Source organism: Mustela lutreola, chromosome 4, assembly GCF_030435805.1.
Source record: "Mustela lutreola isolate mMusLut2 chromosome 4, mMusLut2.pri, whole genome shotgun sequence".
NCBI lineage: Eukaryota > Metazoa > Chordata > Mammalia > Carnivora > Mustelidae > Mustela > Mustela lutreola.
In genome coordinates, this window is record NC_081293.1 from 47,600,709 (window position 1) to 47,616,160 (window position 15,452).

Genomic DNA, 15,452 nt, shown 5'->3' on the forward strand with positions numbered 1-15,452 from the left:
ACACGCAAAGGGTTTGCCTGTGACTCTGAACCATGTGCCCACCTGCTTCGCCAGGGGCTCCAGAAGCAGGGCCCCGGGAGGCCAGGGAGGGGGTGGTGCTGGGCAGCTCAGTGGTGAGACCCATCCCCAGACACACAGCTTGTCCTAGCACCACCTGACCACCCTCCACCTAAGCCATGGCCTCTGTGTGGCCTGGAACCAAAGGGCTCCCGTCCCTGGGCCAAAGAGACTCTGGAGCTGGAATGGCCCCAGGAAGGGGCCAGTGGAGAGATAGCCTGTGTGTGGCTGACTGGTCTGTTTGCTCCCCCGGGGAAAGAGCGCTGCCTGCTATGGTGTCCTGTGGAGGTGGGTATCTGGGGGGATAGTGACAGTCGGATGGGGAGAGAAGGACCCCTTCGTGGCACGCCTCCACCTGTGTCTGGGTAAGGGCTCTCGTCCCTCACTGCTGGGAAAGCGGGCAGCGGGGAGAGTGTCCCACCCCCTGAGATGTTAGCGAGTGTCCTGAGTGCCCCTCCAGCCTGAGTGCTCTGGGAGGGAATGTTGCTGTGTAAACAAGATGGCTGCTTCCTGAGGCCCTTGTGACGGGAGCCTCTCTGGGCTGGAGAGGAAGCCTGGAAGTCTGCGTGCATATAAGTGGGGCTGCCTGCCTCTCCACGCCGCCGACCTGAAGGCAGAGGTGCACGGGGGGCTCTGTTTGCGAGGGTGAGTTTAACCCCATCCCTGTGGTCCTCCCCAGGGCACGGGTTGCAGGCAAAGAGAACCAGCCCAGCGGTCACAGGTGTAACTAAGGGCCAGCCTGGGAAGGAGGGGGCCTCCCCGTGAGAGTCACTCCCAGAATCATAACGATGGATGCAGAAATGTGGGCTTGCCAATATCCTCATTCCCTGACCCTGCAAGGAGGGAAGCTGAGCGTATAAGGACCGAGGGAGGGGGTGACGCCATCCCTCCTCCCCACGACCCAGGAGGGAAAGGTCGGGATTGTCTCCAGGGTACAGGAGTCAAGTCAGGTGATGTGAGTCCCCGTGGTCACACCGCGAGGTGTAAACCGAAAGCGCATCAGAAGCCAGGCCCTCTGACTCTCCAGGTTCCCCTCACCAGCCCAGGCACCATCCCGCCTCCAGCCCCAGAGGTGGGGTGTGAGACCGCAGAGGATGCCGGCAGTTTCCAGGGACAAGTTGGGTCTTTCCCACAGTCGTGTCTGTACCTGCACCGGCCCCCAGGCCCGGCCACGTGCCTGAATCTTCACAAAGCACAGCCATGGGGAAACTTTTGCAAATGCATCAGACGAGCCAGGGGTGCTTTCTCACTGCAGGAGGATCTCTGGGGACAGAAGCCATGTTGCTGCACCCTTTGGCCCTCACGCTCACCGTGCTGATGGTGTCCGGCTTCGAGTACAGCGGGAAGGATATCTGTAGTGGCCACCCTGGCATCCCTGGCACTCCCGGATCCCACGGCTTGCCGGGCAGAGATGGGAGAGATGGTGTCAAAGGAGACCCTGGGCCTCCAGGTACTGGGTGAGTCCCTGCCCTCAGCTGAGGGACAGGGACCTGTTTCCAGGAGGCCCACTTGTCCTGGGCTCTGGGCTGGGTCCCCCGGTGGGTGGGATGGTGGCGCACGGTGGGAGTTGGGAGTTGCCTGGGGGACTTAGACTGGTTACCCTTGCAAAGTGCCCATGGGATGACACGTGAATCAGCTCAGCTGATAAGGGGGGTCCCTTTACACCAGCCCCAGCTCTGCTGTGGGTGGTAAATAACACACATCCATATCCCCTTCTTTCTGCAGGCCCCATGGGCCCCCCTGGAGGAATGCCAGGCTACCCTGGGCCTGAGGGGGTGACTGGAGCCCCTGGCGTTGCTGGAGAGCGCGGAGAAAAGGGGGAGCCTGGTGAGAGGGGCCCTCCAGGTGAGCAGGGCAGGGCAAGCGGGCCGCAACCACACAGGCACTGCACCCAGGTGGCCAGTTACGTGAGGGATGGTGGGGGTCAGACAGAACCCTGGAAGCCCGCAAAGGACATCCTGCTCAGCCTAAGTGAGAGAAGACGAGGCCAAGGAGAGGAGTCAGAGATGCCCAGGCAGTCGGCCACAGCGAGGACTGGGGGGTTAGAAGCACTCCACATGCCACAACTGCTGATGGGCACAGGCAGGGCATCAGGTGCAGGACGAGGACAGCGCCTGCAGGGAAGGCACTTCCTAGGGCTAAGGTAGGGGGCGCATTCTGAAAGGTGTACAGGGTTATGTGGGTGCTAGGCAGATGATGAGAATGGGAGCCCCACATACAGAGGGGCACTCCAGAGCTTAGGGCGGTGACCAAGGTCAGTCAGGAGAGCACAGAGAACGAGCGCTACCTCTCCATCAGAGCGGCTTCCTACATCAGTGTTTGAAATCCTGCTTCCTGGATAACTGCCCACTGTTGACCGAGCTGCTGGGTGGCAGGGTGGGGAGGGGTGAGGTTGAGGGAGGATGAAGGGTCAGGATCAGGGGTAGAGTCCACGGCGAAAGCCTATTCCGGCAGGCAGGTAGATGATGCCATGGCTCAGCCAGGCCAGACAGAGCAGGATGGGTATAGCTCATTTGCCTTTGGTGGGGGGGGAACCTTGCCCCCAAACCAGAAAAACCCACAGGAGTGGGCCGACAGAGCCGTTAAAGGACAGAAGGCAGAAGCCGTTAAAGGACAGAAGCTGTTAAAGGCAGGAAAGAAGGGCAGGTGGGAGCTTAGCAGGTGCAAGGGCTGCAGCAAAGGACAAGTGTGGAGACACAGTCCAGGGCCCGAGCAGTGGGCATGGACAAGTAAAGGCTCGCAGCTGGCGTCAGGCCTGCTTGGCCGCAAGTGGGAGTCTTACTTGGCTGGACCCTGATCGTGGGTGGGAATCTCTTGACAGGGCTTCCAGCTTCTTTAGATGAGGAGCTCCAAACCACACTCCGCAAGTTCAGACACCAAATCCTGCAGGCCATGGGAGGTAAGGGGGTTCCACAGGGGCTTACAAGCACAGAGTTTCCTCCATTCCCAGCATCGGGCTCCAGAACCTCAAGACACGACAAGTGGGGGCGGATATGCAGGTCTTGGGGGAAAAAAATGATACTTCCCTTTCCTGATTCTTTGAATGGCTCCAAGGAGACAGAAGTAGACAAAGTTCAGCTCCCAATGTCAGGGGAGTATAAGTTCTATGCCTAGCTTGCGGTTTTTTTTTTTTTTAAGATTTTATTTACTTATTGGTGAGAGAGAGCATGAGAAGGGGCAGGGTCAGAGGGAGAAGCAGACTTCCTGCTGAGTAGGGAGCCCGATGCTGGACTTGATCCCGGAACTCCAGGATCATGACCTGAGTGGAAGGCAGTTGCCTAACCAACTGAACCACCCAGGCACCCCCTCTCTTGCTTTCTATTGAATCTTGTAAATTGAAATTCCTGGCACATAATAGATGGTCGATCAGTAATTGTGAAATGGGTGAACGAAGAGAATGATAAGAGCAGGGAGGGGGATTGAGGAAGACTCAGGCTGGCAGGGCAGGAAAGGAGAGCGGGCTTAAAGACAGGGAGCCCGAGCGAGGGGCGGGGACCATGAGCCAGAGCAGTCGGTGGCCTGACTCGGTTTCTCCGCTCCAGTCCTCAGCTTGCAGGAGTCCATGCTGGTCGTGGGAGAGAAGGTCTTCTCCAGCAACGGGCAGTCGGTAAATTTTGAGGACATTCAACGTTTATGTGCCAGAGCAGGTGGCCGCATCGCTGCCCCGACAAGCCCGGAAGAGAACGAAGCCATCGCAAGCATCGTGAAGAAGTACAACACGTATGCGTACCTGGGCCTGATGGAGAGCCCCGACTCCAAAGAGTTCCTCTACCTGGATGGGGCCCCTGTGAATTACACCAATTGGTACCCAGGGGAGCCCAGGGGGTGGGGCAAGGAGAAGTGTGTGGAGATGTACACAGATGGGCAGTGGAATAACAAAAACTGCCTGCAGTACCGGCTGGCCGTCTGTGAGTTTTGAGAAGGCCCCTGGGTGGCCGGGTAGATAGGGCCCTGCGTTGCCATCCAGCCTCCAGCCAGAGCCTGATCTCTGAGATGCTACAGCTCCTCCCCAGCAAAATGTATTTGTGGCCCCTCGCGCAGGAGGCATTCTTAGCCACTCCCCTCCCTGGTCAGGTCCGGAACCCTTGCCCACTTCATCATCAGGAATCAGTCTGACATGTCCCTCCCCCCTCCCCCCAGCCCCTCTCAGCCCTGCATTCCAGGTGCCCCTCCTAACCTTGCCCTTGGGCAAGAGTTGGAGACTTCCTTCTTCTTCTTCTTGTCCGGTTTCTTCATAGCCAGATGCAACAGTGAGGTCCTGGGTTGGAAGTTCCCTCCAGAATCACACAGCAGGTGCCTGCTTCCCAGGCCCCTCTCCTCTCCCTCTGCAGACTACCCACTGCCCAACCTCATCAAGATTTGGCAGTTCTGATCAAGCACAATGGTGTGTAGGGGGTGCTTCTGGGGAATTCCATATGTGTGGGGCTAAGGACGCATTTGGGATTCTCTGGCAGCCTGGAGCCTATGAGGGCACATCTGGTCAGTGTCTCTGTGAGGTTGGAGAGCTGGGGGATGCCTCGGCATGTGCGGGAGGCCAACCTAACCCTAATAATTGCCTTGAGTCTTGGGTTGCCTCCCAACTCCCTGACTGAAACCAGCCAGTTTACACCCCTAGGGAAGATCTCACCCCCGACCCAGACATAATCCAAGTAACTTTCAGCTGATGGACGTATCCACACCTATTTTGGATCTCAGTGAGGTGTTCACACCTCTCACCACACCACTGGATGTTTAGTGAGCATACAAATAGCGTACTCTGCCAAGTCTTTGTGCCCAGAACCTTGCCAAGCACTTCTAATACATCTAATACATCTTATGGAATAGGATTTAATCTCTACACAATGCCACGGGCCCCGCCTGATTTCCCCCCATTTTTATTGAGGACACAAACTCAGAGAAGTTAAATGTTCTGAATTGTATGACTTGGAGCAAGTGGCAGAGGCTGTATTCAAACGTGTCTACCCAGACCAGAAGCTTATGCTCGTAACCACCTCGCCTCTTACGGACAGAGGCGACTGAAGTGTAATAAACCATGACTGCCTTAACATGAGTTTTCATTGCTTGGGTTTCAAGAAACAAAAAGTTTGTGTATTTCTAGAAATCAAATTAACTCTGGCTCTGAGCCCCCACTTACCTCAAAAACATGGAGAATTCCATCTCAGGGAATGCCTTCTTTGTTGGGTTGGAGGGGCAAACTGCTTTGCACCCTTAAGTCGTACAAACATATGGCAAGCTATGGAAAACATCTGGAAGAACGTAGGGGCATTCGTGCTGATGGCCGGCATTAAGATATCTCCTGAGCTAAACCCACACGGTTCCTTTGTGGGTGGTGATACCATGCCTTCCATTTTCCACTCTGCCACCTCAATGTTTCCCATAGCGCGAAGGTGGTGGTGTGCAGGGGAGCCTGCTTCTCCTTCTCTAGCTCCCCCATGCTTGTGTTCCCTGTCTCTCGCTATGGCTTTCTGTCAAATCAATCAATCAGTCCTACAAAGTTTGCAATGCAGGGTTCTGGGGAGAAGATTGTATGAAACATTGTGAGGTCATGTATTCATTTTTTAAAAAAAATATTTTATTTATTTCTTTGGCAGACAGAGATCACAAGTAGGCAGAGAGGCAGGCAGAGAAAGAGGAGGAAGCAGGCCCCTTGCCGAGCAGAGAGCCCGATGCGGGGCTCAGTCTCAGGACCCTGGGATCATGACCTGAGCCGAAGGCATAGGCTTTAACCCACTGAGCACCCAGGTGCCCCTTTATTTTGAGAATAGGGTGAACTTCAAGCTTCCAGATTGTACATGTCTGCTCTATGACTCTCGTTCAAACTTGTTATATATTTTATTAGTGAGTTACATGGATTTAGTTTTTGATATTAAACCATTCTTTTGGGCGCCTGGATGGCTCAGTGGGTTAAGCTGCTGCCTTCCGCTCAGGTCATGATCTCAGGGTCCTGGGATCGAGTCCCACATCAGGCTCTCTGCTCAGTGGGGAGCCTGCTTCCCTCTCTCTCCCTCTCTCTATGCCTGCCTCTCCGTCTACTTGTAATCTCTCTCTGTCAAATAAATAAATAAAAGCTTAAAAAAAAACAAACCTATACATTCCTTCCTAGGATATACCCTCCCTGGTCTAGGGGCTGATACTCTCATCACACTTACTCTGTGCCCGGAACTACACTTGGACTAACTCATGTGATCCTCCTTAACCTATTTTGTGGATGCTGTTGTCATCCCCATTTTATGAGTAAGAATACTGAGGCTCATAAAGGTCACAGTGGTGTGCCGTAGGCCATGTGGCCAGTTCATGCGCGGTCTGGGCTGTGAATACACGAGTCAGGTTCCAGGGACTGTGCTACTGACTGTGGATGCATGCCTGGACGTCAGTAGCTACTTTTGACTTCTGGCTTTCAGGTGGGTTTGTGTCTGCTCCACATTGTTTAATTAATCCAATATTAGTATTAGCGAAGACATATTCTCCCATGATTGGAAAAACCAGAAGAGGCTGGGTTAAATGCCCAAGCATATGGAAAGCTGCTGTTCCTCTTGTGTCTGCTCACGGTCACATGGCCAAGCCGAATGTTGCAGGGGGTGGGACATAGAGCACCCCACGTACTCCAGGGACAGACTCCACGATATACCATGGCCAAGGGCATGAACGTGTAATTCTATGATGTGGAGACATAAAATATCAGCAACGGTAATCCAAACTTCTCTGGTCAGATTTGCCAAGTTTATTTATTTTGTTCTTGTAAAGAACATGTTTTTTTAAGAAAAATTATATTATTAACTTTATATTATTTCCTTATTCTAATTCATTAATTCGATTGTTTAAATGTTCATTCTTTCTTTGCTTCTTTCTTTCTTTTTTTTAGAAGATTTTATTTATTTATTTGACAGAGATCACAAGTAGGCAGAGAGGCAGGCAGAGAGAACGGGGAAGCAGTTTCCCGGCTGAGCAGAGAGCCCAATGTGGGCCTCGATCCAAGGACCGCGGGATCATGACCTGAGCTGAAGGCAGAGGCTTAACCCACTGAGCCACCCAGGCGCCTATACTTCTTTCTTTCTTATACTGTCTTTTAAAAAATATCAATTTGGGACACCTGGGTGGCTCAGTCAGCTCAGGTCATGATCTGAGGGTCCTGGGTTCGAGTTCCATGTCAGGGTCCCTGCTCAGCGGGGAGCCTGCTTCTCCCTCTGCCTGCCGCTCCCCCGGCTTATGCTCTCTCTCCTTCTCTCACACTCTCTCTGACAATAAATAAATCAAATCTTTAAAAATAAATAAACATAAAAATATCAATGTATCTATTAAAGAGAGGCAGCTATCTTGGGAGGATTCCTTCGGAAGCTTATAGTGTCAGTCAGCTTTCATTCTGCTTAATTTCTACTGTGTTTGGTAATTTTTACAAGGGGACCTTGAACTTAGCGGATCTCCATCTGAGAAAATCCTGAGGCACCTAGCATGAAAGTCCCTATGGTGCACTAGGGAGTGACAAGCTGAGATACTTGAAAAACTATTTTTCATCTTGGCATAAATAGCCAAATTCAATAATAATCACCTTGGCAGAATAATATTATTGTGTAACATGCATTAAAACCCGGGCCTAGGGCACCTGGGTGGCTCAGTCGGTCAAGTGACTGCCTTTGGCTCAGGTCGTGATCCTGGAGCCCCAGGATTGAGTCCTGCCTTAGGCTCTCTGCTCAGCGGGGAGTCTGCTTCTCCCTCTGTCCTTACCCCCTCTTCTGCTCTCTCTCGCTCTCTCTCAAATAAATAAATAAAATTTTTTCTTTTAAAGATTTTATTTATTTGACAGAGAGCGAGAGATCACAAGTAGGCAGAGCAGCAGGCCGGGGTGGGGGCGGGGAGCAGAGAGCAGAGAGCTAGTTGCCGGGCTCAATCCCAGGACCCTGAGACCATGACCTGAGCTGAAGACAGAGGTTTAACCCACTGAGCCACCCAGGTGCCCCAATAAATAAAATCTTAAAGATAAAACAAAAAACCCAGGCCTACGTGAGGACAGACTAAAGAATATGCATCTTCAAAGGAGGCTCTTTCCCCAGCAAAGTCTAGGCTTTCTTGTCCCTTTCTTAGCTCATCCCTCTTACTTCCTGCCATATTATCTCCCCTACTTCCCTGAGCCACTTTCCCTCTGGTCTGTAGCATAGAGGGTCCTGGTTTATGTAATTCTCTGCTTCACATTCCTGCCTTTCTGGGAGGTCTGCCCATTTGCTGCGTGGGCTGGATGTTCTTTGTCCTCTGGGCCTGGGGCCCTTCAAAGTCATGTCAATGGCAGCAGGAAACACAACCTTGCCAGGGGTCTTCTGTCCAGGGGGGCCCAGGAATCTAGGAGGGCTGCTGAGCGGGGCATAGTGACTTTGAGTACACAGAGCTGATGACCCTTGAGAAGCCAGAACCCCAATCACAAGGCAGAGTCCAAGGGAAGTGGCCCCGCACTGACTCCCCACCAGGGAAAAAGCAAACCTCTCGAGCTGTTTGATAAGACTGAGTGTTTCAAAGAGCAAGTGTAAATTTGGGGGAGGGCAGGAACCAAAGGTCAGGTCAGGGACTTGAAAAAGGCCACTTGATCAGACTCTGGAGATAAGTGGATGCTGCTGGAAACCAGGTGCGGAGGTACCGTGTGGATGGGTCTACCCCTGGCTCTGGCTCATGGGCTCTGCTCCCCGCTCTGCCCCCACTCTCTCAGGGGACCCGTCCTGTGTGCCCCACCCTGGGGTGCCCCGTGGAGACAAGTCAGTGAAGCAAACACAGCACCTGCCCTAGAAAAGTAGCTGGGAACGTGGACAATGACATTAGCTCTGGCTGGCGAGCAGTCAGGGGGGCTGCTCAGAGGAGGAGGCAGAGGGACTCCTGCCTTCTCTGTTTATCCAGCTGCCGTGACTGCTTCCAGGCACCGCTCTGAGTGGGGCCGTAACAGCCGAGGACAAGATCCCTGTTCTGAAGGAGTTCTTGTTCTAAAGGAGGGCGGTGGTCGACGAATGTGCCACTAAATAAACAAGACAGTCAGTCGTATAGGTGTATCTCTAGTGGGCAAAGAATTAAAACAGAAAGACACGATGGGGGGCACCTGAGGGGCTCAGTGGGTTGAGCCTCTGCCCTCGGCTCAGGTCATGATCTCAGGGTCCTGGGATCGAGCCCTGTGTCAGTTTCTCTGCTCAGCGAGGAGCCTGCTCCCCCCCACCCCACGGCCCCCTCATGCTTGCCTCTCTGCCTACATGTGATCTCTGTCAAATAAATAAATAAAATCTTAAAAAAAAAGAAAGAAAGAAAGAAAGAAAGACAGACACGAGGGAGTGGCTACTTGAAATTAAATATTAGAGGGAAGCCCTTTCTCCAGAGAGAATAGTTGAACTACAAAGTGAATGATAATAATCATGCAAAGACAGAGACAAGTGTCCTAGGCTGCAGTAGCTTCAGTGCAAGTGCTCACATCCAGCTGTGAACTTGAAGCACCTACAGGTACTTCCTTCCCTGGGCCTCACCCTGGGACGTCTGCACCTCATCCAAAAAGAGGACCTTCGGTAAATGTTGTGAAGGAGAAGGGAGGAATAAGGCGACTCAGTGTTTAACCCCTCCCAGCCCCCATCCCCACCATAAACCAAACACAAGTCTGAACGAGTCAGAGCAGTGGACACAGAGGGGGGAGCCTGTACGTGTAGGTGTGTGTGGACGTGTGTGCTCACGCATGAGTGTGTGTTTGGTAGAATGTCTAATCGTGTCTATTCTAGAAATAAATATCGGGGGGGGTCGACTATTGTCCAGACTACAATTCTGGGGAATCAGATGGACAGAGCTGGATGCTCAGGAGGGACGAGCAGGAGGAGGTGTTTGGGCTATTCAAGTAGTGAGCTGCCTAGTGCTGGGCCGCACACCCCAGCACTGGCGCTGGACAGCCGCCCCAGTAGACACTGGTTCTGAGGATAGTTGTTTATTAATCTGGGGTTGAAGGCTGGTCCAGCACTGTCCCTGGCCATAAGGTTAATTGGGCCTGACGTCTGTGGTCTAGAGGACCTGTTTCCCAGCCATAGCCCCAGTGCTTTGAGGAGACATTCAGTAAGTCATTTCTGGAGGATGGAGGGAAAGGCCTGGGCCAAGGGTCCAGCAGGTGCTTGGGTGGGGTGGTCAGGCCCACACAGGGCCTCTGTGTCCATCTGACCTGGGACTTTTATATCCTTTCAGGGTCCATTTGACCTTTCTGCAAATGAAAGGGTGGTCTTGTCAGGCAAAGGGAAAAATGGAAGTGGGCTATGTCTGCCAACAACATGTTTAAGCTCTCACCCTGGCCTCCAGCATGATCAGGGAAGTGGAAAAAAAGAAAAGAAAAGAAAAAAGATAGAAAAAAGAAAGGTGGAGATGAAAGTGATCAAGAAAGTTCTCTTCTGGGGCACCTGGGTGGCTCAGTGGGTTAAGCGGCTGCCTTCGGCTCAGGTCATGATCCCAGGTCATGGGATCAAGCCCTGTGTTGGGCTCCCTGCTCAGTGAGGAGCCTGCTTCTCCCTTTCCCTCTGTCTGTCACTCTGCCTTCTTGTGCTCCTTCTCTATGTCTCTGTCAGAAAAATAAAAACCTTTTTAAAAAGGAACTCAATACTCCTCACTGTGTCCCGCAGGAAAGGAAAGGTTAAGGCAGCAGACAGGCCAGGGAAGGCGAGCAAGGGCAAGGAAGCAGCGAGGGAGAGAAGGACAGGGACTCTGGGATGAGAGGCCAGACAGGCCCACGGGGGCTGGGCTGCCAAGCTTCTGGAAAGGGGGCTGGCTTGGGCATGAAGCTGAATGGTAATCTGACGGCTGGCTCGGGGCACAGAGCTGGGGAGGCCTCTGGGCAGCCTGCAGACGAGCCCGCCAGGAGAAGGAGCAAGAGCTGGCAGGCTGCCGGATGCAGCGTGAACTGAAATTTCAGGAGCCTGGGTTCTGGCCGGCAAAAATGACCTCTCAGTGGAAAATCTCAAGCCAAGGAGGGAGAACTCTGTCTCGTCTAGCCGGGATCAAGGACCAAAGGAGGTTCTATTCTGAGAGTCAGGAGCCTGCCTCAGGGCACCCTGGGTCCTGAGCCCACCCCCCACCCCCAAGTGCCTGTCACAGGGTAGAGACTTGCCGCAAGATGATTGGCAGGTTGACAGGGAAACAACTAGGACTGATCCCCAGGGCTGCCGTGGCCTGCAGTGAAGGACAGCGTTCTTACGTGGAATGAGCAAAAGGATGTCAGAAACCAGGTCCTGCTGAGAAATGGGTCTTGTGGGACCTCAGGTTACCTGCTGGAGTTTGAGTCTAACTTTAGAGCCCATAGGAAGGGGAAGAAAAGGGAAACTGAGGCTCCCTGGGACCTCAAGAAGGGAATCAAGAAAGAGGAGCCAAAGCTCGCGCAGGTGCTGAGCTCTCTGTCTTTCTGCCAGACCACAGAAGCCGTTCGTTTGTGATCACCAGAGCATGTGGGCTCTCATGTATGGGGGGCGGCCTAACTTCCCAAGGCTCGAATCCACAGGCCCCTGGTGCCTCACTCTTGCATGTGCGACTGTTAGATTACCCTTGTTTCAGCACTGAACTACCTCTACTACTTTTCACTTGTCTGTCTCTCCCGTAGCTTGGGAGTAATGCAGAGCCAAGAGCCGCGACGGTCCCTTCTGGGTCTCTTGCCCGGAGCACAGGGTCCGGCACAGCGGATGGGGTCAGCAAAGGCTGACAAAGCAAGAGGAGAGAGAGAATTATTTCCCTTGACTTTCTCCACCCTAAGGTTCAGGATCATGCTCCTGTTTTCGTCGCTTCCTGTCCTTCTGTGTGTGCTGACAGCAGCCAACTCAGAAGCAGAAATCTCGGGCGATGCCCAGAAGTCGTGCTCAGTGGTTACCTGTGCCATCCCGGGAAGAGATGGGCGAGACGGACCCAAGGGAGAAAAGGGCGAGCCAGGTACAGAGCAGGCTGCTCTGACTTCCTAAATCTTTACCCGCCACGGGAGACCGTTCCCTAAAAGATGTCTAGCAGAGACAGGACAACACTCATCTTTCACTTATAGCCACGTGACCATTCACTTAGGATCATTCTTGTGAAAGGTCGTTCCCTCGAAAAATAAAGATGCTTCTCTGGTTCTGCTGGAGCCCAGATTTCCACACGGGAATCCTCGATGTGTGGTCACCTGTAGAGAGCAGACATCCTGCCTGTTCGGGGAACTGGCCCTTAGCACAGGCTGTCCGCTGGAGAGCAGGAGAATCTTTTTTCTTTGGGCCACCACTGGCTCACTGGAGTTTCTCTGGGGTCATGGTAAATCACATTGAACTTCTGGAAAAGGAGAAGGAGCCACAGCCCCTGAGTCACTTTTCCTTCCTCTTACAACAGGACAAGGGCTCCGAGGTTTGCAGGGCCCTCCAGGAAAACTGGGGCCTCCAGGAAATGTCGGGGCTCCTGGGGTTCCTGGGGCTCCAGGACCAAAGGGCCCCAAAGGAGACCATGGAGATAGTTCAGGTAAGGAACTCACCCCAGTCCAGTGTGGGCCTAGGGGACCCAAGGCTCTGGGGCCTTAAGGGTCAGGTGGGAGGTGGTTCCTATTCCTCCTCCATTGGAAGATGCCAAACTGCTTCCGACTGGGTACACTCGTTCCCCTGACCCTTACTCCCGAGGGCAGACTTCCAAACCCTGTGCCTCCCCAGGGCTCTGTGGGAGACGGGCCCTGGCTCTTCCTCAGCAGACACAGTCTGTGTGTGTCTCCAGGCTGGGAGGGAACAGCAGTGTCCTCTCGGCGGCCGGCTTTGTGTGTAGGGTCAAAAGAGTGCCGTGATAATGGTCAGTTTCCTAGGACCCCTGAATCATGGGGAACGTCACGGCAACTTGATTCAAGGTCAAAGGACATAAATTCAGTCCCAACAAAAGTGAAATGATGACTTCTTGTTAATACCCACCAGCTGGCCCATCAAAATTATAAGAGTATTAAAAAGTTTGCCTGGAATAAGAAATGAAAGAGAATAATTAAGGACAATTTTCAAAAGGAAGAATAATGAGTTGGGCTCGTTCTTATAAATAGTTACAATATTGCACCATTTAAGCACTATGTGAACAAAAAGATCCAGTCATAATTTATAAGTTATTTATTATTATTATTATTATTATTATTAGTTCAGAGTTAATAGTTTACAAAAGCTACTAAGAGTATCTCAGAAGGTAGGAATCCAGAGGTTTTCTTCCTTTTGCCTCATTTTGGTTTCTTGTTTTTCTAGACTAAGCATACTTTTCAGTAAGCTCACCCCACACTCTCCTCTCCAACTGACGGTCTTCTCATTAAATGCCCTTCTTCCTACTGCTTCACAGTTGCTGAGATGATTCTGGCTAACCTGGACAGGGAGATAACGAGCCTGAAATCAGAACTGGACCATGTCAAAAAGTGTAAGCTTGCTTTCTGCACCCCAGGGCGTTTTCGGCTCTCACCTTTTTCTGGCGTGCTCTCGGTTTCAGGGGAAGGTGGACAAGGTTTAACATTTATGAACACTTACCATATCCCGTGGCCCGTGCTAGGTTGGCATTCCCTCGCAGTGTGGTTTCATTCAATCCTCTCACCGGTCCTATTTGTGGGGCTTAGACCCATTTCATTTACAGGGGAGGAAAGGTCGGTCCGGGAAATATAGATAATTCCCTCACTGTCCCGGAGCTAGGAAGTAGTGAAGGAAGGACTGGATGCGAAAGTCTGCCTCCTCTAGAATCCTGCCTCTTTCTTCCGCACCCCCTTGGCTCAGATGGCTATCCATGCACACCTGGATCCCAAGCCCGGCAGGAAGGCCCAAGCACCCCCTGCACCGGGCCAGTTTGTAACAGGTGTTCATCTGCGGGGTGGGATCTCCCAGGAGACTGTGAGCTTTCCGCCATGGACTTGCTTGCTCTACAGCTGAGGAGGGCTTCCTTACTAGGATCTGACCTGGTGGTTGAGCATGGGGCTATTTTTCTGAGTCCTGAGTTCCCAGAGCAAGGCTTTTCCCCCCTAGTGTCCTGGGCTGAACCCCAAGCCTGGTCAACCTCTCCTACCCATTGTGATTTCAGTGCTAACCTTCTCCTTGGGCAAAAAGACTGGGAAGAAGTTCTACGTGACCAATGGTGAAGAGATGACTTTTTCCAAAGTGAAGGCTCTGTGCGCCGAGCTCCAGGGCACTGTGGCGTCCCCTAGGAATGCCGAAGAGAACAAAGCCATCCAGGATGTGGCCAAGAGCACGGCCTTCCTGGGCATCACGGATGAGGTGACGGAGGGTCAGTTTATGTATGTGACAGGGGAGAGCGTGACCTACAGCAACTGGAATACCGGTGAGCCTAACGATGCCAGCGGGGAGGACTGCGTGACCATCCTGGAGGACGGGCTCTGGAATGACATCTCCTGTAGCATCCCCCACCTGGCCGTCTGTGAATTCCCAGCCTGAGGAGGCAGCTACCTCAGCCCCCTTCCTGACCTCCCTGCTCTGTTCTCTCCTGCTCAAAGAGAATTCATGGCTCTCCTAATGTTGACTCATTCCTTCAGGGGGATGATGGGAGGGAAATAAAGGGGGAGGGTCTGGGAATGAGGAAGCAAGAAGAGGTTGACAGCAGAGTCTGAGGGTCTCTGGTCCTGCCTAAGAGCACAGCAACAGGTCAGAGTCAGCCATAGACATGATCAATTCAGTCCCCTCCTTCCTCAGTGAGGACCCCTGGGCCCACCAGACAGACCTGTGGAAGGACAGTCTGTGTCAGAACAGTAGACTTCAGCCTCAGGAGATGCCGTTCTTCTCTCCCATGTGTTGCCACTACGGGATGCCAATGTCTTCTGCCCTCCGTGCCTGCCCATGGCCAGCCCGGCCCTGCGGGACATGGATGCTGTGCTTGGTTGTCCGTGAGCTGCACCCCCAGACCAGAACACCCGGCAGTATCCCCCATGGGTAACAAGGGTTAGTTCCAGGAGTCCCCTCACCCTGCCCAAGTGGCAGCTTTTCCCTCCTGCATACCTTGAGGACACCGATTTGATACTGTGTTGTACACCAGCATCATGGAGGAGGCAACGCCTGAGCGGGTTGTGTCCCTCTCCACAGCGCAGGTCTCCATCCCTGCACATTCAGCCTCCCCCTCCCTCTGTGACATCCTGGTCCCAGCCTAAGTCCACAGGTCCATTATTTTAGAGACAAGAAGAAACACTCCCCAAAGGTAAGTTTCACACCCTGTCAAATTATCTAGCATCATTCAAATTATGGACGTCACCCTGTCAGATCATGCAGCAGCATCGGGTCACCAGACAAAATGCCCCATGGGGACGCCTGGGAGGCTCAGTGGGTTAAGCTTCTGCCTTCAGCTCAGGTCATGATCCCAGCATCCTGGGACTGAGTCCCATATCGTGCTCCCTGCTCAGCTCTCCCTCTGCCTGCTGCTTCCCCTGCTTGTGCTCTCCCTCTCTC

The 15,452-nt window shown here is 52.9% G+C and overlaps 2 protein-coding genes across 2 annotated transcripts; both read left to right on the forward strand.

The window, feature by feature from the left end:
* Positions 1 to 544: 544 nt before the first annotated feature.
* On the forward strand, positions 545 to 5,102 carry LOC131828764 (pulmonary surfactant-associated protein A-like). Its single transcript, XM_059169756.1, has 5 exons — positions 545 to 702; positions 1,313 to 1,507; positions 1,783 to 1,902; positions 2,879 to 2,956; positions 3,600 to 5,102. Exons 2-5 carry the CDS (start codon positions 1,336 to 1,338, stop codon positions 3,974 to 3,976), a joined length of 747 nt encoding a protein of 248 aa, XP_059025739.1. The 5' UTR covers positions 545 to 702; positions 1,313 to 1,335; the 3' UTR covers positions 3,977 to 5,102.
* Positions 5,103 to 10,005: 4,903 nt separating this feature from the next.
* On the forward strand, positions 10,006 to 14,529 carry MBL2 (mannose binding lectin 2). Its single transcript, XM_059169757.1, has 5 exons — positions 10,006 to 10,116; positions 11,792 to 11,964; positions 12,391 to 12,516; positions 13,357 to 13,431; positions 14,080 to 14,529. Exons 2-5 carry the CDS (start codon positions 11,802 to 11,804, stop codon positions 14,448 to 14,450), a joined length of 735 nt encoding a protein of 244 aa, XP_059025740.1. The 5' UTR covers positions 10,006 to 10,116; positions 11,792 to 11,801; the 3' UTR covers positions 14,451 to 14,529.
* The last annotated feature ends 923 nt before the right edge of the window (positions 14,530 to 15,452 follow it).